The sequence below is a fragment of the Chiloscyllium plagiosum genome, unplaced genomic scaffold, assembly GCF_037043375.1.
Source record: "Chiloscyllium plagiosum isolate Xiang-an unplaced genomic scaffold, Cpla_swu_hap1 HiC_scaffold_18, whole genome shotgun sequence".
In the NCBI taxonomy this organism is placed as follows: domain Eukaryota; kingdom Metazoa; phylum Chordata; class Chondrichthyes; order Orectolobiformes; family Hemiscylliidae; genus Chiloscyllium; species Chiloscyllium plagiosum.
The window spans coordinates 45481561-45506402 of record NW_028270156.1 but is presented as its reverse complement, the minus strand read 5'-3'; the positions used below and the strand labels follow the sequence as shown (position 1 = coordinate 45506402).

General features: G+C 39.5%; 1 protein-coding gene across 1 annotated transcript in view; it reads left to right on the top strand.

The window, feature by feature from the left end:
• Window positions 1-700: 700 nt before the first annotated feature.
• The window catches only part of LOC122557826 (low-density lipoprotein receptor-related protein 5), a 222221-nt gene continuing 198079 nt past the window's right edge, over window positions 701-24842 (top strand). Inside the window, exon 1 of the mRNA XM_087996571.1 lies at window positions 701-886. Within this exon, the coding sequence (XP_087852697.1) occupies window positions 832-886 (55 nt within the window). The 5' untranslated portion in view covers window positions 701-831. The remainder of the gene's footprint in view (window positions 887-24842) is intronic.

The following is a 24842-nucleotide window of genomic DNA, read 5'->3' as shown; positions in this document are numbered from 1 at the left end:
CTACAAAATTAACATTGTTTAAAGTTAGGAGTAGTCCACGAAAATAGCCATGTTTACTCTATTCCAGGTTCAATGGAATTACAGGAAAAGGGAACCATGAATTAAGACGTGAGGTGCAAGTCACATAAAAACAAAGATCATTTGCTGTTTCCTTCGACACCAATTGGTGGCAGTATTTTTTCCATTTCGAGGCGAATCCCAGAGTAACCTGACTAAGTTTTGGAAACGCGATTTTGTACAGAATGATACCTTTGCTGCTTGTAAAGAACTGGCGGCAATATTCACAGCAGCTGGATTTTTAGTGCATGCTTTCGGTCATCAGAGAAACCTGTTTACTCAGAGAGAAAATTAAACACTGTTGCAGTACGATTTTCAACACACGCCTGTAAGACTAAGGTTCACAAAACCAGGTACAGGAAACCTAGCAGCAATGTACTTGAAGCGACACATTTTCGAAAGTCCTGTGGCACTGATCCAACGCAAGAATTCTTCGATTTAGCCTGACTTCCATTGTATGGGAAGATCCCACCCCCTCTCGCTTCCTATTGGTCTGGGGTTGCTTCCTAATTTGACAACATGAAAGCCTCATAGTGCAGAGGCGCTCTGTTGATTGGTTTTGGCGAGCTGTCAATCAGAAGGTGTCCCGGGGCTTCCGCTAGCGAGTTTTTGGTCGTGGTTGGGGGGAGGGAGAAAGAGATAGAGATAGAGAGGAACCAGCCGGGAAAGTACTGGCAGACAGGCAGGCTGGAGGTGGATCACACTGTCTGTATGGCGATACATTGTAACTATGGGGCCTGAGTGAAACATTTTTACTTCTTCATTCAGCTACAAATGGAGACTTTGTTACTAACGTTGATCGCTTTTAGTCACTACATAGTTGCAACAGGTAGGTGTGGGTTGTGGAAGGTGGTGGGTGACTGACTGTTATCCACGATCGGACCGTGGGATCCGCGCTGTTGGCTCGTGTCGTGTGACTTGTAGTAAATAGGGATTTGAAGACAACCCTCTGTCGGATGTGTTTTCTGACAGAACACTCTTCAGACGCCTGTCGTTGTAGAGGGAGTCAGTTTGGGGGGGAAAGGCGAAGAGTCGTCTCCCACATAAAAGTTCTTTTCAGTCTGGACGGCACTTCTTCGGTAGGCTTTCTGGATTTTGGAGTTAAAAATGCAAAAGTGTGCCTTTCGCAAATTGAAATCGGATGGCAGTATGAAAAGTGTACTTGGAAAACAAATTACAATAAGGTCACAAAGGCAAGAGTTTAAGACGTGGTGTCAGATGTCACTTCCCCGTGCACTGATAAGTTTGTCAAAATCGAAGACGCGACCTATATGAACTCGCAATAAGTGCAAAACAACCATCAGCCAAATGCTAGCAAATTATTTGGTTTAGCGAAATCAACAAATTTGCTTGTTTAAATGTGTGCATGTAATTGTGATGCTTTTGTTCGAGAAATTGAGAAAATGTGCAAGCGTCAAGAAGTTGCACGTTTCAAACCGAACTAAATTGATTAATAGATATTACCTAAGACAGGGCTGACAACCTGCAGGTTTTTTTTCCCCAAGAAATCTGGCGAGGTAGTGAACACGTTGATTTTTTTTCACAAATAACAACAGATTTTGAAAAGTGCACGTTCGAGGGGATACACTAAGTGACTCAAATCATAGTTTCGGTCAGTGAGTACAGTACAAGGAATTAATATACCACTATTTCCTATTATCAACCCCATGTACATGATCTACGATCCTTAATGTACCTTAAAAAATTTTAAAACAGATATTATAACATTTTTTCGATATTGCAAAGTGATGGCTAAGGGTAGTTGATAGGTTCACCTGACACAATGTTCAATTTTTCTGTTAAGCTTCAAAGTATGTGTGCAAAAGTAGTTGGTTAGTTTTTAAATTATTATATGTTAAGTTTTTTTATATGTTCTTGTAAAGACTAAAAATTCAGAGTCCACTTATATAAGAGTCAACTTATATATAAAAAAGTAATCTTTATCCAAAAACAGTAAAGACCCATAAGAGTTCCATCGTACTTCCATGATATCTGGGATGCAGTTTCACAATAAGAAGCTTCACCACATTTAAGATGGAGAGGAGGAGAATTTCATTTCTTGGATCAAGAGTGACCAACCTTTTCACAGGAGTGCATATTTAAAGTTTTCTATTCCTCAGAGAGGCTGGTGAGCAAATTTCCAAAAGATGAGTTGTCACAACAGTAAACAGGAGCTTCATCAAGAAAAATTAAAAGTGCTAAACTAATAACATAAATGTGTTTATAATAGAAATGACCGTTGAAAAGTGCCAAGCAACAAAGCTTAATACAGCCATTTTTTGCCTTTTTGACGAAAGAAGCAGAGCTCAAGAAAGAAACAGATTTATCCCCAATTTATGATCACCAAGACAGGTGTGGTGACAGGGCTAGGCTTGGGAGTTAGGTTTAACTAATGCTGCCCTCGGATTGGCTCTGGTGAGGCATGCTCCAAGCTGGCCCTGGTAGAATTGACATGAAAATAGTTTGGAAGTGAATTGACTTTCAGCCTAGGGTTTTCTCTTCTCACAGTCTGCTTTCTTCCTCCACATTCATCCCTTTCCCTCTTCTCTAACCCATTTCTCTCTTTCTCACCCCTTGCCCCTCACCCTGCTCTGTTACCCCTCTCACTATCTGTCTACTCTATCTCTTTTGAGAAATGAATCTATGGGGCTCTTGTGCTGCAAAGATTTCCATTAGCATGATTGCCTCACTGGAAAAATTCTGAGTGAAATGAAAGTGGCTAAATTTTTTTAAGCTTAAAAGCAATTTGATGAAAACTGATTTATTTTCAAGAAATGAAATGAAAGAAAAATTAGTGGGAGCAATTCCCTAGCCTATCATTCCAATCCCCCTCATCATCATAGTCTGCCTTACAGTTCCCCTCTATCATGCTATTTTCAGTGCCTTCTCTCTGTGATGTAACTCTCCTCTCCTTCCCCTCCGCCCCAAGCCAAAGTCTCCTATTCGCAGACCTGACCTCAGAATCATTGCCATGGCATCTGACCTTCAACTGCTTGTTGCTCACCTTCACTTGACACCATTTTCTTCCTGGTATGATTCTTCTCTTGCAAAGTTCTGTAATTATTAATTATGGGAACCCTATGAGTGGTGTATAAATCCTAGAAGACCTCAGGCCATACTTGGCATGCAATAGATTGAGGGTTGCAAATCTGTGAAAATTCCTACACTGAGAGCAGTGAAGGCTGTATCATTGTAGATATTCTTAGAAGGATACATCCTTTCACCTACAAGGGAGTTATGAGTGTTCGCTCATGTGGGTCAGAAAACATAGAGGTGAAAAGGGAATCCGTGCGAGCTTGGATGGGGGAACCTAAGTTTATGGAGACTGGAAGATGGAAGGTTGGCCGAGAGAGCATTGGATTGTTTAGTATGATAGTAATTAAAGCCTGGGTAAGTGTCCATCAGTAGATAGGTAAAGATAAACAATATCACAAAGAAAGAAGTAGGTAGGGAGATTGCTGAGGCTGGGGACAGTCTGGTTTGGCAAACATGAGGCTTGGGAAAGGCTGGAAAAAATGACGAGCAGATGAAGTTTGGAGCAGGAATGTCGGTAATAACTTCAGCCTTCCAAATGTTTCATTAGACAAGAGTTTGATTCATCCTGGATTGATGGCTAGTGGTTTGCCAGCATGGTGGCATTGGAAAAGTTGAAAAAGATACTGGTGAGGTAGTGCTGTAAAAGGACAAGAAGATAAATAATTGCAGGCCATTCTCCTGTCACCGCTTTACAGGACTGATTGGACCTAAGCAAAGGCAATTCCACTCACTTGGATAATGGAGATGTTGGAAGAGGACAATGTTTATAACAGTTTGTGCACCCATCACTCGGACCTGTTCACATTGTTACAATAGCACATTTGTAATTTGGGTTAGAGCCATCTTGGTGCTGTGACAGAGGTGGAAAATTGAGATTTGAAGTAACAAACCTTTCAAAGAGTTTACAGAAGGGGGAGTGGTAAAAATTAGGTGTTTGTTGTAATGTCAAGAAGGTCATAGGTGGCTTTTTTGAGAAGAGTGTTGAATGCTGTTTCCTTGGAACCAAATACAATGTCAAAGCGTGTGGAGGCCAGGAATATGGGCTGTAGTGTAGTGGGATTGGATCAAAAGAATGGCAGTTGTGTCTCATAGACAATGGGTATTCAGAGAAGGCATGAAGAACTGGAAGGGAACTAGGGAAAGCTGCTAGTACTCATCCACAGAAGAGGGAAGCTTCAAGGAAGTATTGGTTTGGTGAGGAAGGAAGAGAGAAAGAGATGTGACAGAGTAACTGAACTGGTAGTCTCACATTTCATGACAAAGATGGCCATGAACTTTTTCTGTTCTGTTGAGGTATACTATGCTCCTGCACCTCTTTTCTGCTTTTGATGCTCGATGAAAGGCCCTTTCTTCTGTTCACAATTGACTTGTTCTCACAGAATGTGTTATAAGGATACAAGGAGAAAGTGAGGTCTGCAGATGCTGGAGATCAAAGTTGAAACTTTATTGCTGGAACAGCACAGCAGGTCAGGCAGCATCCAGGGAACAGGAGATTCGACGTTTCGGGCACAGGCCCTTCTTCAGGAATGAGCAGAGAGTGTTCAGCAGGAGAAGATAAAAGGTAGGGAGGAGGGACTTGGAGGAGGGGAGTTGGAAATGTGATAGGTGGAAAGAGGTCAAGGTGAGGGTGATAGGTCGGAGTAGGGTGGAGGCGGAGAGGTCAAGAAGAAGACTGCAGGTCAGGAAGGCGGTGCCGGGCTGGAAGGATCCGGCTGAGACAAGGTGGGGGGAGGGGGGATGAAGAAACTGGTGAAGTCCAAGTTCATCCCCTGCGGTTGGAGGGTTCCCAGTCGGAAGATAAGACGCTCCTCCTCCGACCGTCGGGTTGTTGTGGTTTGGCGGTGGATGAGTCCAATGACCTGCATATCCTCGGTGGAGTGGGAGGGGGAGTTGAAATGCTGTGCCACAGGTTGGTTGGGTTGGTTCGTCCGGGTGGCCCAGAGGTGCTCCCTGAATCGCTCCGCAAGTAGGCGGCCTGTCTCCCCAATATAGAGGAGGCCACACCGGCTGCAGCGGATGCAGTAGATGATGTGGGTGGAGGTGCAGGTGAATCTGTGGCGGATATGGAAGTTTCCCTTGGGGCCTTGGAGAGAAGTGAGGGGGGAGGTGTGGGCGCAAGTGTTGCACCTCCTGCGGTTGCAAGGGAAGGTGCCGGGAGTGGTGGTTGGGTCGGTGGGGGGTGTGGATCTGACAAGGGAGTCGCGGAGGGAGTGGTCTCTACGGAAAGCTGATAGGGGAGGGGAGGGAAATATATCCTTGGTGCTGGGGTCTGTTTGGAGGTGGCGGAAGTGACGGCGGATGATGCGCTGTACATGGAGATTGGTGGGGTGGTAGGTGAGGACCAGTGGGGTTCTGTCCTGGTGGCGGTTGGAGGGGCGGGGCTCAAGGGCGGAGGAGCGGGAAGTGGAGGAGATGCGGTGGAGGGCACCGTCGACCACGTCGGGGGGGAAATTGCGGTCCTTGAAGAAGGAGGCCATCTGTCTTCCCTTGTCAGATCCACACCCCCCACCGACCCAACCACCACTCCCGGCACCTTCCCTTGCAACCGCAGGAGGTGCAACACTTGCGCCCACACCTCCCCCCTCACTTCTCTCCAAGGCCCCAAGGGAAACTTCCATATCCGCCACAGATTCACCTGCACCTCCACCCACATCATCTACTGCATCCGCTGCAGCCGGTGTGGCCTCCTCTATATTGGGGAGACAGGCCGCCTACTTGCGGAGCGATTCAGGGAGCACCTCTGGGCCACCCGGACGAACCAACCCAACCAACCTGTGGCACAGCATTTCAACTCCCCCTCCCACTCCACCGAGGATATGCAGGTCATTGGACTCATCCACCGCCAAACCACAACAACCCGACGGTCGGAGGAGGAGCGTCTTATCTTCCGACTGGGAACCCTCCAACCGCAGGGGATGAACTTGGACTTCACCAGTTTCTTCATCCCCCCTCCCCCCACCTTGTCTCAGCCGGATCCTTCCAGCCCGGCACCGCCTTCCTGACCTGCAGTCTTCTTCTTGACCTCTCCGCCTCCACCCTACTCCGACCTATCACCCTCACCTTGACCTCTTTCCACCTATCACATTTCCAACTCCCCTCCTCCAAGTCCCTCCTCCCTACCTTTTATCTTCTCCTGCTGAACACTCTCTGCTCATTCCTGAAGAAGGGCCTGTGCCCGAAACGTCGAATCTCCTGTTCCCTGGATGCTGCCTGACCTGCTGTGCTGTTCCAGCAATAAAGTTTCAACTTATAAGGATACATGTAATTAGACATTACTATTTTAAAATTGTTCATCGTTTTAAAAGCTTTTTAATGCCTCAGAGATTTAAGTGTGAGTTTATAAAACTATGGAACAACAACTTGCATTTAAACAGTGCTTTTAACATGGTAAAGCTGCTCATACCTGGATTTTTCAAAACTGTTTGACGTAAAATGTTTATAAGGAGAAATTAGTATTGATAACTAAAAGCTTGGCAGAACTGATTTTAAGCAATAAGTGGGGGAGAGAGAGAGAGGTTTGGATGTTTCTGGATGAATACTTTTGGGGCCTTTGAAAGAGTGGACACCTGTGGTGGAGTTTCTAAAATAGAGGGTGTGCGAAAGGCTGGAATTGGAGCAGCACAGAGTTTGAAAATAGAGCAAAGGTCTTTGCTGAGATCACTGCAAGAAGATTTTCCTACATGTCAGTTTAATAAAAACATTACTTAGAAATAGCATTCTGATTTTTTTAAATGAGCGACATAGGAAAAATTATCTAATGTTCTGTGCATGTATATTAAAAAATGTTGAATATTCTTGTTAAGTTCAAGGCATAAAGGAATTGTCTAACCACCAAAGTAAAACAAAACTGGCATATCAGCTGACACAAAGGAGCATGATGTTTATGGCAGGAAGAGGCATTTATAACAATCATCCCCTGTTTAAAAACCTTGATAGGTCGTCTTATTTTTGTAACAAGAAAGATGTTTATACATGCGGACTTTTTTTCTTTTCAATTATAATACCTGTAAAATTATAGGCCCCTTGCACTTCAAATTATTTTGTGTAGCAGCTGCTTTGAACATTTTGCATCTGTTGGAGTCTGTTCAAAAGGTACACGATTGATTTATTGCACTTCAGAAATTTAAATTAAGGAAATCCAGAGGATAAAGGAATGCTGTTTCTTTCATTTTTTTTGTGACCACCTCAGATTTTGACTTTTTTTATTCTAAGTAGTTTTGATTACTTGTGCTTATGATTACTCCAGACAGATCAGCTGTTCATATTTTCCTTGCAAAAACATTTGATACCAGAATCTCTTATTGACAGATAAAGATAACAGCCCCTCCATCTGCACTTTATTTGTAGGTTTGTTTTACTTAGAGGTGCTAGGAATATTGAAACACGTGCAGAATACTTCATGTAAAACCTTGACAGCACAAGTATTGCTTACAGCTTGCAGTTAAATATTGTCAATGCAAGATTTGCTGAAACTAATGCTTCTTGTGTCAACAGCTGACAGATGTTTCTAACTGAAACTGATAAACGATTAGTACTTTAGTGGCTGATCTATTCAAGCTATTATAATTATATTTTCTAACATGTGCAAAATAAACTTAGTGTTATCTCTGTGCATGTTTAATGTACCGTTTTCAGTTTGTTATAGAGTCATTGAATCTTACAGCATGGAATGTGGGAAACTAAACCTAAATCAATATACCTCATAGACTGTACCTTAAATTATACTGATCACTGTAAACACTTCACTTCACACACTTGATTTGTATACCCTGATATACTGTCCAGCTACCTGCCGTATTTGAAAAGAAAAATTTTTTTTTTGGTAAGAATTAAGAAATGTGTCTATCTCTACAATATAAGAAGTTTCCTGCTTTCTTTGATAAGCAGGTATTGATATCATAAGACAGATTTTACAGTAGCAAGGCAATAGTTGGACATTGAAGAAGCATGGTCAGCAGCATTCCTGCTCGTATTTTTTTTTTCTGACAGGCCTCTGAGGTCAGTGTGCAGCAATGGCTTCCAGTCAATGTTGCGCTTCGTGTGCTGACACTCGTCGCTGGTGTGCAGTCCCTTCAAAGTCACTTTGTGCACACACAACCTTGATGGAGATGTGAGACAAAATCAAGTTGGGTGGAGTGGGGGGAAGCCCAAAGAAGAGCTGGAAATCAGAAACAAAAACAAAAATTGTTGGAAAAACTCAGGTCTAGCAGTATCTGTGCAGAGAAAGCAGAGTTAAGCTTGTTTTGGGTCCAGTGACCCTTTTTCAGAACCAAGCAAGTTATCTGGGAATTTGGTTCTAAGTGGGAATCTTCTGCATGGGGGAAGAGATGTTTCATTTACAGTCTACTTCTAGAAATGTATCAAATTAGGAGTTCAGTGGAGGATAGAAAAGAGGATTTCTTTTCTACTCTTTTTTTTCAGTCTCCAGCATTTGATTTTTAGCTTTGTGTAGCAGAACAAGCAGGTGAATCATTAACTGGCATTATAGGAACTGTTGAGTTTAATCAATATTGTAAGCATTGAGTTGTAAAGTTTACTGGCATTGCTTTTGGGTGGCGTTGGTTGTATTAATTATAAATTAATTTGTTAGCAATTCCTAATAATTTCACATTTGCAGAGCAGCTCAGATACTGAGATTGCAGAATATTACAGCTTCTGGATGCCAGTGTGATCAAGGACAAACATATTTGCGGTTTCGAAATCTTTGGCTCAGAGTTATTTAGTTGGAGGCTGAGCTGCAGACATTGAGGATCATCAGGGAGAGAGAGGTTACCTTTATTTCAGGAGGTGGTAACTTCTGTTGGATAGGGTCTTTTGTTTGAGTCCATTTACAGGCACAGGAGTGTGTGACTAAATGAAACAGTTATGGAAACTTGGTGGGCAGGAGTCTCAGCTTTTGCAATTGTTCAACAAGTCTGAGGTTTTCTACACTTGTCTGGGGGAGCATGAAGACTGCAAATTGGTTGAGGTAATGAGCCACGGTACAAGAAGTGATACATGGTACGGGGCAGGAGGGGGGGTATGTTAAATTGTCCATAGTGTTAGGTGCATTAGTCAGAGGGAAATGGGTCTGGGTGGGTTACTCTTTGGAGGGTCGGTGTGGACTTTCTGGGCCGAAGGGCCTGTTTCCACACTGTAGGGAATCTAATCTAATCTAAATCATTTAGAAGTGGGGAGGGGAAGAAGGATTGTAGTGGTCATAAGGAACATCAGAGTAAGGGGTATTGACAGTGTTCCCTGGAGCAAAGAGTGAGAGATGGTTATGTTGTTTTCCTGGTGCCAGTGTTTGAGATATCTGCTCCAAATTGGAGACTAACTTTAGTGGAAAGGGGAAGAATCAGTGTTCGGATTCTGCTGAGGAAGTGTGAGAAGGTTGGTAATAAATTGAAGAGCAGCACCTCAAAATTAATCTCTTGAAAATTGACAAGGGATGATTAAGATTAGAGAAGTGAATGTGTGGGTCAAAGACTGGTGTGGTTGAAGTGAGTTCCAACTCTTGGGGCAGTGGCACCAGTATTGAGGACCTATACTAATGGAGTGGTCTAGATGTGAATGGTACTGGGAGTGATGTTCTCATGAGCTGCGTAGCTAAGGAAATAGAGAAGGTGTTGAGGGCTTAAACTTGGGTGACCATAATAAATCAAGGGTTGGAGTCAAGGAAGAAAAGCAAAATACTAATGGAAAATGAAGGTCAGAGTATGGCAGGAAGGGACTGAAAGAACAAAACTTCAAAATATACTAGATGCTGCAAAGATTAAAAATAAAGTTCTGTATCTGAATGCATATAGCATTTATAATGAAGTAAATTAATAATTAGTGTATATTAAAATAAATAAATATGATCTGATAGCCAGTTCAGAGATGTAGCTGCAGCTAAGGATTAGGTTTTGAATACAGTTGTCCCCCTATACCCACAGCGTTTATGTTCCAAGACCTATCATAGATACGACGGCACGGTGGCTCAGTGGTTAACACTGCTGCCTCTCAGCACCAGGGGTCCCAGGTTCGATTCTGGCTTCAGGTGGCTGTCTGTGTGGAGTTTGCACATTCTCCCCTGGTCTGCATGCGTTTCCTCCGGGTACTCTGGTTTCCTCCCACAGTCACAAAGATGTGCAGGTCAGTTGAATTGGACATGCTAAATTGCCCATAAAGTTAGGTGCATTAGTCAGAGGGAAATGGGTCTGGGTGGGTTACTCTTTAGAGAGTCGGTGTGGACTTGTTGGGCCGAAGGGCCTGTTTCCACACTGTAGGGAATCTAATCTAATCTAAAAGATGCCCGGAACTGTGGATAGTAGTGAATTCATTCATTTAAATGGGAAATTTACCTTCCCAGTAGCCCCCTAGTCCTTGGTTCTGGAATGTTCCATGTAATATGTTCGGGCCGCAGTATACCATGGGTAAGTGAAATCACAGAAACTGACTCCATAGATACGGCAGTTGCCCTGTATTAATGAATGTATGACATTCAGGTTTACACTAGTTGCAAGCTAGGTAAAGGCGGAAGGGTAGCAACTGTTAATCAAATACAGTATTAGTACATTAGTTAGAAATCACCTTGGATTTGGATGAGGATGATAAATATTAGGGGAAAAATGTAATTTGGGAGATTGATCAATTGACCCCCAAACAGTAATACAAGTGTGCAATGCTGCAGATTTGGTTTCAACAATAAAACAAGTTAAGATAAAACAGAATAGACTCAACTTTTTTTTAAACATATAACACAAATGTAAAGGTATTAAAACGCATGGCAAAATATAATCCTTTAGAGCGCTCACACCAGAAAGAATTCCTTCTCTATCACATCTATGAGGTTTAACTTAACAGATGTTTCATTTCCTGGTCCTTAGAATTGATAAACCTTGAGTTTGCGATTTTGGAGAAGATTTGTAGCTCAGGTTGAGGTTCAGGTTGTAAGTTTGCTCATTGAGCTGGTAGATTTGCTCTCCGATGTTTTGTCACCATGCTAGGTAACATCATCAGTGAGCGTCCGATGAAGCGCTGGTGTTCTGTCCTGCTTGCTATTTGTGTCTTGTGTATTGTGTCTGTTGTGGTGGGTGATATCACTTCCAGTTCTTTACCTGAGAGATTGGTAAATGGGGTCCAAATCAATATGTTTGTTAATGGAGTTCCGCTTTGAATGCCAGGCCTCTAGGAATTCCATGCTTGTCTTTGTTTACCATATCCCAGGATTGATGTTTTGCCCCAGTCAAACTGGTGTCCCTCTTCATCTGTGTGTTTGGATACTCGTGATAATTGGTCGTGTCTTTTGGTGGCGAGTTGGTGCTCGTGTATCCTGGTGGCCTAGTTTCCTGTCTGTCTGTCCAAGTAATGTTTATTGCAGTCCTTGCAGGGTATTTTGTACGTGATGTTTGTTCTGCTGGTTTTTAGTATGGGGTCTTTTAAATTCATTAAGAGCTATTTCAGTGTGGTGGTAGGTTTGTGTGCTCCCATGATGCCGAGGGGCCATAGTAGTCTGTCGTCATCTCTGAGATGTCTTTAATGTATGGCAGGGTGGCTAGAGTCTCTGGGCATGTTGTGCTTTATTATTTAGGTCTTTTGTGTAGGAATCAGCAGACTGAAATCAATTGGGTAACCGTTGTTCCCGAATAGATTGTATAGGTGTTTTTCCTCAGCTTCTTGTAGTTTCTGGGTGCTGCATTGTGTTGTGCTTCATTTAAGTAACGCACTGATGCAACTCCATTTGTGGGTGGTTGCTCTTGTTGAGCATCTGGTCAGTATGTATGGCTTTCCTGTAAACACTGGTCTGCAGCTCTCTATTGCCTTTTCGTTCAACTGTGATATCTAGGAAGGCGAGTCTGTTGTTGTTCTCTTCTTCTTTGGTGAACTTTATACCAGTGAGGATGTTGTTTATGTGTTTGTGAGTTTCTTCTAATTTGTTGCGTTTCGTGATGACAAAGGTGTCATCCACATAATGGACCCAAAGCTTGGGCTGGACCATGGGAAGGACTGTTCATTCTAATTTCTGCTGAGTCCTGGTGATCCCATAGGCATCCTGTTGATTTATTTGTAGATCTTGTCGTTGAAGGTGAAGTGGGTTGTGAGACACAGGTCTACAAATTTGAGGATGCTGTCCTTGCAGATGGAGTTGGTGCTGTCAGGTGTTTGTGTCCTTGGTTTGTCTAGCAGTGAGGCCAGTGTTTCTTTGGCCAGAGTGATGTTCATTGATGTGAATAGGGCAATCACGTCGCAGGAAACCATGACCTCGTCGTCCTCTACCTTGATGGCTTTGATGATGCTAAGGAATTTCTGGATGGAGTGGCTTGAGTCTTCTGCTAGGTGTTTCAGTTTGTGTTGCAATTCCTTTGTTGGTCTATATGTGGGTGTACCAGGAAGTGAGACTATGGGTCTGAGGGGGGCCCTTGTTTATGTACCTTTGGTAATCTGTAGAATTGGGGTGTGTGGGATCCTTCAGGTTTTCATTCTTTAGAGGTCTGTCTTAATAATTTCACCTGTCTTGAGAAGTTTCCTCAGGGTTGCTTTAATACGGTTTTCTAGCTGTGGAGTGAGGTCTATTGCTACCTGTTGGTAGGTATTGGTATCTGCGAGTAGTGTGTTCGCTTTTCAATATATTGTGTTCTGTTCAGGATGATGGTCATGCGCCCTTTGTCTGCCGGTAGGATTACAATATTTCTGTCTTTTCTGAGTCCTTTCAGGGTTTTCCTTTCCAGTGTGTTGAGGGTGTTCCTTTCTTTCTTTCTGCTTTGTGTTAGTGCTACTGTCTGTCTGATGCTCTGCTGGATTTCTTCCGTAAGTCCGTTTTGTTTCAGGGTGGATTCTGTGCTGCTAGGAAATCCTTTTTGTCCACGTCCCTGTGGTTGAAGTTCATCCCTCATACTGGGACAGCTTTTTCCAAGTCTGAGAGTCCAAAACTCAGAATTATCTATGTTATTGCTGTGTGTGAACTTGGCCAGTAGTTAGCTGACAAAGGAGCAGCGCCCCAAAAGCTTGTACTTCGAAATAAGCCTGTTGCAAAAAAACCTGGTGTCATGTGATTTTTAACTTTCTTTCGGAGTAACTGTCTTGCATATTCAGATCAACTAAAACTTTTGTACAACCTGCCAATCTAAAAGGTTTTCTTCCAGCTATGGGCGTTACCGCTAAAGCAAGAAAGCAAATTCCAGAATCTCCTAATTGAAGCTAAATACACAACTGTTTACTTTGGTTCTTCATAAAAACACACCATTATTCTCCAGGAAGTCTCACTGTTTTACTGTGTTTGAAAATAAAACATTATGACTATAGAAGTACTTTTAAGTTGATTTATTAAACTATTTATTGCTATTAATTTTTAAACCCTTTCATAGATGTAGACCAAAATGAAATGCCACTGATTCAAAAGCCAAACTATAATAAATGACATTAAAATACTATCTCATATATATCTCAAGGGCAACTTCTAACAATATGCTGCTAATGATTGCTAGTCAGCCTCTCTGGCATTGAAAATTAACTATGACAAAAGTGAAATGCCATTCCTTCAGATTTTTAATGATGACTGTTTCGATCCCATATAAACAATGAGATTAAGAGGCGCTTGCAAAGAACTGACATCCAAATTGAAGTTATACCATTTGTAATTCAACCTTTGAATATGTTCCCCAGAAAGCCATTTAAGGATCATGTTTGTAAAATTAACTTGGATGATTGAGGGAGAATAAACGTCCACTGTGAATACAAGTATATGTGTGCTGCCCGTTAACGCTTTTCTAGTGTCATCATCAAATCTTGGAATGCTATTAAAACATAAATTTTCCTGAGGTTATTAAAGAAAAGTGGAAGATCAATTCAGTGGATGAAAAATAAGATGTTGAGGGATAATTCTGAAACCAAAAGTGCTAAATATGATCTAGCATACGATTCTTATAGTTGTGGCATAACCAGTGACCTGGAATTAATTCAGTAAATTATTTGCGTTGGTTGTTGAAGGTAATGAATTTGATGGGTTTTAAATGTTTTGACTTTAGTTAATGTTAGTCTTTAATTTATTCAGTAAAATTGCATCACTGATTTAATTGAAATTACCAGTGTTAATTTTTTTTTCACGTTCTAAAATGGCAAGCACCATTGGTGACCGACACTGATTATGTAGATTTTATACTCTGCGTAGAAGTCAAATCCCATTTTTAGACAGATTTTTTTTGAGGCTTCAAACATCACCTTTATACTATGATCTTTGTTACGTTCTTTGCTTTGCAAAGCTATTTCTGAATGAAGCCTGCTGCTTTCTTTGTGTTTTTATGGCTGTATTAACCTGCAAAATGAATGAGGAATCTGTCCATCCTGAGACTTATACAGAGCAGATATGGTTAATTTTTAATCAGTATAAATTTCGGATTAAAATGAGTCTAGAAATTTAATATAAATGAATGAATGCCAAGATTAATTGATTTATTCAATAAATCAATGTCTGAATGCAAAGTTTGAATCAGAGGTAGTGAAAATTGGTTGTAAAGGATGCCAGCAGAGATTCAGTAGCAGCCAATTGGGTGAAATCCCATAGCCAGTCTCGTTTGTGCAGCCATACCACAAAGAAGGAGATGATGAATATTGGTGAAGAAAAAAAAAAGTTCAAACCTCAAACTATATGCCTTGGTTAAAATTTGTTGAACAATGTGGATGTATGTATGTAGATGCCAGCAAGACATGGTATGCTTTGATGACAATTAAAGGAATAACAGTTGTGGTTATATTGCCCTTCAAAGTGATCTAAATGGAGAATAGATGAGAATCATTTGGGTATGATCTTCTAATGGGTAGCTTTGTCAGATAGAGGACCAGTAAATATATACTTCAAATATATTCGTCGCTCCAAAAGCGAGTGTGCTTCCAATTAAACCTGTTGGACTATAACCTGGTGTTGTGTGATTTTTAACATTGTACACCCCAGTCTAACACCAGCATCTCCAAATCAGTAAATATATACTAAGACTGTTGGGTGAAAAATATTACTTTTGTTCTCATTCTGGATCAAGCCATAGCCTGGGTGGGTGTGGGGTGGTGTGTGTTGTTCCCAAACCTTAGAAGCAAGTTCTAATGCAACTTGATTCCAATTCATGCTTACTTTTCTCGGTGCTCTATCATTTTTGAATTTTTGTGGGTGAAGTTGGCAGTTAAATGTTAACATCCAGCTTTTTTAATGTCAGCTGTTTCAAATGTAAACAAACTAATGAGAAAATTGCAGCTCATGTATGGCCCATGAAGTATTAAACTAGCCCACAATATGAGTGAAACAGTAATCCCAAAAACCTGATAATGAATCTTCCTGTTAGCTGGTCTTGCTGAGTCTGACTTTTTTTTAAATGGAAGCTGCTGGACATACATTTGTGGAGGTCGCTTTCTCAGGTCATTTACGTTTCACCAGAATTTTATATTGGACTTGCTATTGGTTCTGCAGTGAAATCTGATGGTACTCGCATGGAGTTTGTGTAAAATCCTGGTTTGATTTTTTAAAAAAATCTTGAACCTTTAGAACTTGGGATATAAACCAGTATTCCATTTACTCATTGAAGTTCTGTTTATTAGTTTAGTTGAGTAACACAGCATTGGCTGTATGACATATCTTATATACTGTTTAAGTCACATGCTAGTTGAGCAATTAAATTGAAAACATTAATTATAAATTTTGATTGAAAGAGCATGAAAATATGGGTGTGTAGAGTAAGTGATTCAGATGATGTTACTGTGCAACACGCTTTTGTGTATCCCATCACCCCAAATTAGCATTCTGGCTCTCAATTCTGATTTTTTTTTCATAAAAGCCGAAATACTTTTATGCAAACAATGACATGGTTGGAATGTTGGATTATTGAAAGTGAAGCAAGTAACAGATTTGTTTATTTTGTATTAAAATCCTTACATGGAAATTAGCTAGGTCAGGAGTTGCTTCAGTTTCATTTATTCATCCAGTTACTGGGCCAAAATGATGAGTTTACACGTCCTATTATTATGTTGTATAAATGAAGAGGTGTGCTATGAATTGTGAATCATCACAATTTGCTGAATGATTTGCAACTTACTATGAGTGTCAAGAAATTGTTTGATTTGTACTGCAAATCCAAATACTGTATATCTGCGAATACTTTTCATCATGAAGTGTAGAATTTGAAAGTATTTTTCATGACATCCTGACATCTAATGCACTTCAGAGTTAATGGAGAACTTTAAGTGTAGTCAATGTTGTAAGGTAGAAAATGTGACTGCAAATAATGGTTAATCTTGATTGGCCAGGACGTTGCAGAAAACTCCTGTGCTTTTCTTTAGAAACCGTATCACTGGGATTTTATCTCCATCTGAGAGGGCAGAAGACACTTTGCTTTAATATCTGGTTTGAAAGGTTGCTCTTCCTGATGAGTTTGAAATCTCTCAGTTGTTCAAACATCAACTAGGAAAACTTTCACTACCTCATTATAGGAACAATACCCTAGGCTTGGAAAAATTCCAGCAATGATTTAAAAGGTCAGTCGGCTTAACCAAGATGAAAACCTGGGCAAGCTTGAACATTGCCTCTTCTCTCCTAGATACAATCAGATATTGCCTGTATTGTTTTATTATTTGTGTATTTAGAAAATGTCCTCTGTTTAGAGGGAGATCCAGTCTGAGAGTACATAATGTTAATCTTAAAATTCAAACGGAGGTAGTTCAAAGCAAATTCACACAAAAAAAAAGTCTTCACATAAGACCTTCTAAGGTTATGGAATTTGTTTCCCAGAAGATGAAATGTGCAAAATAGTTGAGATATTTTTGAAACAAAGAGATTGATGCTTACTTAAGAAGAAAGAAAACTGAAGGATGTAGAATGATAACATGGTTTTCGTAATTGCAAAGATAGATTGTCCATGCCAAGCTGAGCAGACTCAATGAGCTGAATGGTTGGCAGCTTGTGGGCATGAATGCCAATCACTGACAGCTTGCCCAATTGTCTATTATTCATTAATGAGTATCAGCAGACAAGTTAACTAAGGGAGCTTCACCTCTGAACTTGATGCTGGAATGCTTATATGTTTGTGAGCAGAAGGCCTAGGAGATTTCCCTCCTCCCAAATGCGTGGACATTAAGGTCCATTGTACCCTTGCTGTTACTTTGGATGACGTATGCAGAGCGTGGAAATTGAAAGGGAGATCTTCTTGATGCATGTGACCCTAATACGCACCAATTAAGTTTTATGGGAGGCATTACTTAATCTATTAAATTTTACACTGAACAATTTTTCATTCTCCTTCTATTTAACTCAATTTATTTGGTAAATTGAAATGTAGTAAATATCGCTCTTCCTTTACCATGAGAAACATTCTAGTTGTAATTACTATTGCCAGCACCAAGACAAGATTGATCTCTCTTACAGGTAAACGTTTGTGTCCAATGCTTTGTAAATATGTATATTGTTACTGGTACGTGTATTCATACCCTGCATGAATTCAGTGACAGGTTAAAAGATCCCATGACACTTTTCGGAGTAGAGAATAGAAATTCTGTCAATGACCTTTATCCTCAATTTTAAAAAAAGTTATCTAGTCATTATTGGTGCTTGTTGGCCTTTGAGTCTGTTAATTGATTGCTGCAACAACACTATTGAATTGGATGTAATGTGCTATGGAATGGGCTGTGAAGGAAACATGTGTGTTCCTTCTATGTCATTGATTTGAACAGCCTGATGTGATAAGTCCACCTAAACATATAGGTTAGGAGCAGGATTAATCTGTTGGATCTTTTTGAGCCTTCTCTGCCATTCAGTACAATCATGCTGGATTGTATGTGCCTCCACTCCTCTTTCTCACCTACCCCAATACTTTTTTTTTAACTCCCTTGTTCGTCTAAAATCTAATTATTGCTGCCTTAAAATATTTAGTGACTCTGCCTCCACTGCTTTCTGAGGTTAAAGTTCCATAGACTGTCAACCCTCTGAGACCTTATCCCCGTCTTTTATGGAAGAGCCCTTATTTTAAAACTGTGTCCCCAAGACGGAGCTACCCTTTCCCACAAGGGAAAACAACTTTTCAGAATCCACCCTGTCAAATCCCCATCAGGATCTTGTATGTTTCAACAAGATCACATTATTCTAAAATCCAATGGAACTGGCCTAACTTTGTCCAATCTTTTCTCATAAAATAACCCCTTTCATTCCAGGAATCAATTGAGTGAACCTTCTCTCAGATGCTTCTAATGCAGTTACATCATTCCTTAAAAAAGGAGACTAGAACTGTACAGTACTCTAGTTGTGCTCTCACCACTGCCCTCTGAAGCTGTAAAAAAGAACTAATGGATGAAGCGTTTGTATTCTGATATAGATTAAAGGCACAAGTTGATAAACATTTATCAATGGAACAATAGTGATTGCATGTTAAAAGTAATCCAATGGATGTAAATGCTTTAGGATATCCTGTGGATCTGATGAGGGCCTGTTTAAATGCAGACTAATGCTTTATGCTGTGCCATGGCTGTGTGCTTCTGACAGCCTCCTAGAACAATGCCAGATGGGTGTGTTCAGAGGTGCATTTAAAGGTATGACACAATGTTATTTGTGCAGCTGGGAAATTGTTGCAGCTATGGGAAAACTGAACTTTTTTTGTGAACTTGAACCTTTAGTGAAGGATGTTGAGAAAACATACCAAAAGCATGCTGTTTAATTTAAGAAAAAAAATCTAAATATTTGACATCATGACTTCAATAGTGTAATCCTGTTTACCTTAATTTTTATTGATCACCTGAAATAATCTTTTACTTTTAACTGGGAATGTAAAAGAAAGTACATTCTTTGTGAAAAATAGAGTAAACATTAACTTACATTCTGACAAAGTCTTCAACAAATAGCAGAACTAGCCTATCTTTATTCAGATTTTTCTTCCTAAATCGCCACAGTTCAAAAAGCCATTTGTGGTGTTACTAATTTTGAAAGGTACTGAATAAATTCATTAGCAGAAATAATTTGTTTTTTTTGTTTTTGATACTTGACAAATGGCCAGCTAATGAAATAAATATGTGTACCGTGGAGAGTGCAAACTACAGAAACAGGAATGTCAAAGTTTAACTGTGGCTTTTCACTTTTGTACCTCTGGCCATTAATAAAGTGTTGTCAATACTGTCCTTTAATCTGAAAGGATTTTGGTGAAGAAGGGCTAATGCCCGAAACGTCGATTCTCCTGTTCCCTAGATGCTGCCTGACCTGCTGCGCTTTTCCAGCAACACATTTCCATCTTTACTCTGAAAGCCTGGTTAACACTTTGGATGTTAAGAGTCAGGATATGTCCCATGTAAGGGGTGAGGAACCGAATGGTGGGCAGCCCACCATCCATCTTTACTCTTTCTGCCCTGTTGTTGGCTGTTCTCCTGCTGGAATGAGAGGCAGGTTTGAAGGGAGATGAAAATAATTGACACATCTTTATTTTTGGTGCAGGTAGGGATGTGTCCCGAGTGAGTAGACAGCAGAAAGACCACACAGCGTTCAGGACTAAGTTGGGTAACAGCAAGTGAGGGAAGATGTTGTAGGCAATAGTGAGAGTCGGAGAGCATGAGTCTCATTGGGAGATGGGTACAGTAGCAGCATTAGTGAGTGGGGAGGTCTTGGAGAGAGGATATTAGCACTAAGGCTGGCTTAAGAATGGGAAACATTATTGACTTTCTTACATTGTTGGTTATTCTCCAGCTGGCTGTGACTGCACTGATTTGAGTAGCAACCTCAAACTGGGCTGGCATAGTGTCATCACCTTCACTGACTGTCTTGGAGGAAGAGAGTCATAGACCTTTCAGCGTGGCATCCAGGTCCCTGCCTGCAAAATGGAGCATCAAATTTCCCCTGCCAGCCATGTCCTGGTAAATGTCAGGAATCAGATGGGGCAGCTGTGGACTGATGGTCTCGTCTGGTTGCACAATTGATCTTTAAATTGGCATCAATGCCAGTCAATTCTAGGATATCCCAGCAGGTTAGAGTTGTTCTGGGAATGGCATGTGGTAAGATGGACAAGAGGGCTTCCATAGGGAAAGGGCAGGTAGTTAATGAGGTGAGTTTTATAAGATGAGGTCTTGTAGTAAAAAACCTTCCAAAGAAAAAAGCAACCAATACTTAGCCAAAAGAATTAAGATTCAGACTATTATCATAGTTTTATTTCGACAGGTGTGTGCAGCCCATTCATTGTTTAGTATTTCTGCCGGTTGCATTGAATTTTCTTAAGATTTTTGTTGGGAATTTACTTTAAACCCCCTTCAATAACATGACCACAATACATTGAGTGATAGTAGGTTTTTCTGGTGGCAAAGTCAAAATTAATCATATTGTGATCTTGTCGGATTAACCTTTATTTGATAACCTTCAGTAGTCTGCTAATTCAATCCTGAAACTGTAAAGGCTACAAATATGTGTGTTTCCTTCTAACTGGGGACACATCAAAGGCTAGTTTCTAGAGAATATTAGCCAAACCTGCCATAGGTACTTCAGAAGTATTCAATTCTTTTTTATACAGTCATTGAGGTAAGTAAAATTTCTTAACAGTGTGAATCTTGTTTTTGTAACTTTCTCTTTTTAAAAGTTTTCAATAACACCAAAAGGGATGTAGCTATTTTTGACAGAATAAGACAGTTAAATTCTGTATTTTTTTGGAATTTGGTTCTTTAATCATGTAGAGAAATGTGTGATGGCACTTACAGACAGAACGTAATATATTTTTGTTTTTAAAATTAGTCTGCCTTCAATCCAGATAGCTGTCTGAGGGAAAGCGTTGCCCCTAACTATGCCAAAAAAGTACATGGGGAGAGCAAGCTGCGGGACTTGGAAAAAGAACAGGATAATTATATAGCATTTGCTTAAAGATTAGCAACCACTGAACTTTGTAACTAACCTAGGATTGGGCATGACACGTGGAGAAACACTATTGTGAGATGCCTTTTGAGGAAGTTCTAGTGAGAAAAATTTGGCAAGTACTAGGCTCCAAATTAAATGCAGAACTAAGTCTAAGGGCAGACACAATTAATAGAGAAAATGGTATTGGAACCAGTCCAGATACAATCCCAAGTTAGTTTTCAGGAGGCAGTGAACAGTTGAGAAGACTTTGGTTGGTGCCAAAAGGGAAAACCACACACACAAAAAATTGCTTGATGTTCTATGAGGGGGTATGGCTGTAGGAAACTAAGATTAGTAGTTGCAGTGCAAATCTTGTATGCACTTCTGTTGACAGACAGGAAAGGCCTATCTTGCCCTGAATAGTATGGCATTCAGTTTGCAAATTGTATCCCTGACATTTTTCAGTTGGAAAAGTAAGGATGATTTTTGGAAGGAAACTGCCTGAATCTCCAAAAATGCATGTTAACATTCATATGGTTTACAAAATAATATATTATTTTTTTTAAATTTCAGAAACAATTTTTTTTAACTTTTGGCAACAGGGGTTAAAATAAACTCTTTTCAAGATTTCCTCAGGGGTTACCTTTTGAATTTCAGGAGCTTTTATCTTGGTTTGCAGGACTTTTCATTCATAACTCCTTTACAAGGTAATACAGTTAAGGAGTAGCAATGCCATTAGTATTTGTGTTGATGCATAGGTTTTTGGACTCTAAAGAAGCCGAATTAGAAAAAATTATCAATCAATAATCTTTAGCCCTGCATTAAACTTGAAGCCATAACGCACAAACAAATTATTAATTTCTTGGACACCACAGCTTAAACAAGTCTTCTGCAGACTCGTGCAGACATAGCAAATGTGTTTCCAATGTACATACGCAAAACTGGAACATTTGGAAGACTGGAAAGGCAGTTCTTACTTTCTATTTACTGCATTTCTGGTCTGAATTTCAACTTAAATGAGACAGTTAACACAGTATTCATTTCAATAACACTCACTACATTTCTTTCCCATACTGATCATGTGGAGTTTTAAACTAGAAATTCCACATTCATTTGCAAGACGTTAATTATCACAGTCACTTCAAGTTTTCCTGGCTTTCATTTAGCTATGTTATTCCTGTGATGACATGTTTAAAACTGTTCACTTTGTAGTCCCCTTTTCTTCACCCTCCCTTTTGCCATTCCTTTTTTTTTTGCTGCCTCTTCTTTCTTCTTCTCCTCCCTTTGCAGCCTCTTCATCTAGCACTTTTAGAAACCCTTTAAAACCAATCTCATTTTAGATCATCTGTTTTACATCTCCTTATGTTGCCTGGAGTTGTTTTTGGTTTGACAATTCTCTTGTGAAAAGCTTTGAAACATTTTGCCACAATTAAAGGTGCTATACAAATGTTACAAGCACATGGTATTATATGTTTTAGCATTTTGTAATGGGAGTTTCCATTTGTCTGGAATAATGTTTGCATGACTATAATAATTCTTGCATATGAAACATTTTCTTATGCATATGTATCACAATGTAATACACAAACTGTTGTTCCTCAGTAAGAACTATTCAGCTAGTTGCTATCAAATAGTATAGTGCATGTTGTTGCACAGGCTTCATTATGCATTGAGTTTCTGAATTCAGTTTTGATATAAACAAGCAAAGATCATGTTTATTTTTCTGTTCTCATTTTTGACATTTTTATCTTCACTCCACATCACTAAATCATATGCTGAGCTAACTTACTGTATGTTTGACACATGAGTTGATTATTTGGAAGAGGAGGATGGTCATCTGTCAGAGAATTATTTTCCAATATAATATTGCTGTGATTCTGTTTATTCTTGAGCTATTTGGTATAAATTTGTGAGCTTTATTGTGGACTTCTAAACAAAATATAGTTTTTGCTTCTTCCAAAATAAGGTGTTCTTGATGGAGTTTGTTTTGTTACAAAACATAATGGTCTCCAGATGGTTCATGTCTCTGCTTTTATTAGGTGATTTTGGGCTCCTATTGACCCCCTCGGAGTTGATGAAGAGTTGGCTCTGTAGGGATTGACTGTTGAGCTCTGGATTCCATGAGTAATCAAGTGCTGTGGGCGCAGGCCAGGTTTTACTGTATTCTTCATCAGACTTTGGCTGTTTCAGAACATATGTCTGGTAGTGTCTGCTGAGTGACAACCTCCTATAAAATTTGATCTCTCACTGCTGTTAACCTCTCTATTATTTTGACGAACATTCCTACTTAATCACTTCACTCCAAAAAATAGTTTTTGCACATTTTATCGCAAGAATACCTTAATGTATGAAATGAGCAGACATGACACCAGATAGTGACAGGCTATCGTTGGTTTGTGCTTCCATTAATGTAGATTTTCTGGCAGATTATTATTGATGTTTGTCAGATTTTCTTCATCTTTTAAAAGGTTCTTTAACTGTCAAAATCCTGCACTGTAACTTTGGATTTTAATGGATGGTATTGTAAGGTTAAACACAGCACATAAGAACTTTGCAACAACTGTAATCCTGGAAAGATTTACATTCAGTTACAAGTTTAAAACTTTGCTTTATTATGCAATATAAACATTGTTACACATAAATCTATATTTATTGGCTCATAATGAATTAATGCAACTGTCCACCATTTTAATAATGTTAAAATTTACTTTAAATGATAAAACCTCTGCCAATATAACTGTGAATGTTGCTCTGCTAATAACTGCAACGTTGAACTTTAGCATATAACTCATCAAGATCACAGTATATTTAAAAAAAGATGAAATTAAACTATTTGATTATGAACCTACTAAATTTAGTTTACTAAATCTTCACCATTGGTTTGTATGTCAATCTATCTTGTTACCATGAACTTGGTACCATAATTTATTCAGCTTTACACTCCCTTGAACCTTTTAAATGTTAAAATCTATTATTGTTTAGTACTTATTATAAATGTAACTCTTTAATTTCAACATTAAATTAGATATGTGGGAGTACCTGATATTTCTACAAATGACATTCAATTGAAGTGTCTTGGTGACTTCCTTTAATGTTTAGAAATAGTAGAGTCCAGATTAGTTGATGGCCTTTAATTACTGTGTGTGCCGGTTTTGTTTAATATAGATTATTACAGCTTTTCATAGGGGTCTTGGACATGCAGCGACCACCAGTATTGATGCCAGCTGTTAGTGTGCATCATGACTTTGTCATCATAAAATGTATGCAAGAATTATTGAAAAATAATTTGCAATTGCCCATGTCAGCAATTCACAGCAGTGCTGAATTTGTTTGTTCAAAATTTAAACTTCCCTTCAATAAAAGTATATTTTTTTAAAAAATTGAAAATTCCCATGGTGGTCTTGATGGATGTGCAAATTATGTGGAACTACTTGTTGGGATATTCCCCATTTTCTGTTTTGTTTTCTATGTAGGGAGAATTCAGTAATATTATTGTATAAGTTTAGGAAACTCAAAATGTTTGCTGATGCAGTATTGGAGAGAAAGTCTTTTGGCATACTTTCTGCTGAGAGTTTGATTCACGTTTAACTTGGACAGTTCAGTTAGTGTAACATTTCTTCCGTCTGAAAGCTATACTCAAGATTGCAAACTCAGACAGTTTGTTTAGTTTTTACTAAACAAAAGTCCACATAACAAAAACATTCTGGCATTTTATTCTCAAACTTGATATTATCTAACAAATGCAAAGCAAAAAAAACGTTAGCAGTGCTTATGTTACTAAGGCCTGAAACTGAAATGGAGGAAAAATGCTAAATTAATTCAAGTTAGTTTCAGTATGTGATTTTCTTTATGATTTAAATTTTCAAAAATAACACTTTTGCACTATAGTGTATTCAATACTGCATTTTCTTCACTTTTAATGACATGAAATATTAACATTTTAATTGTGGCCCAA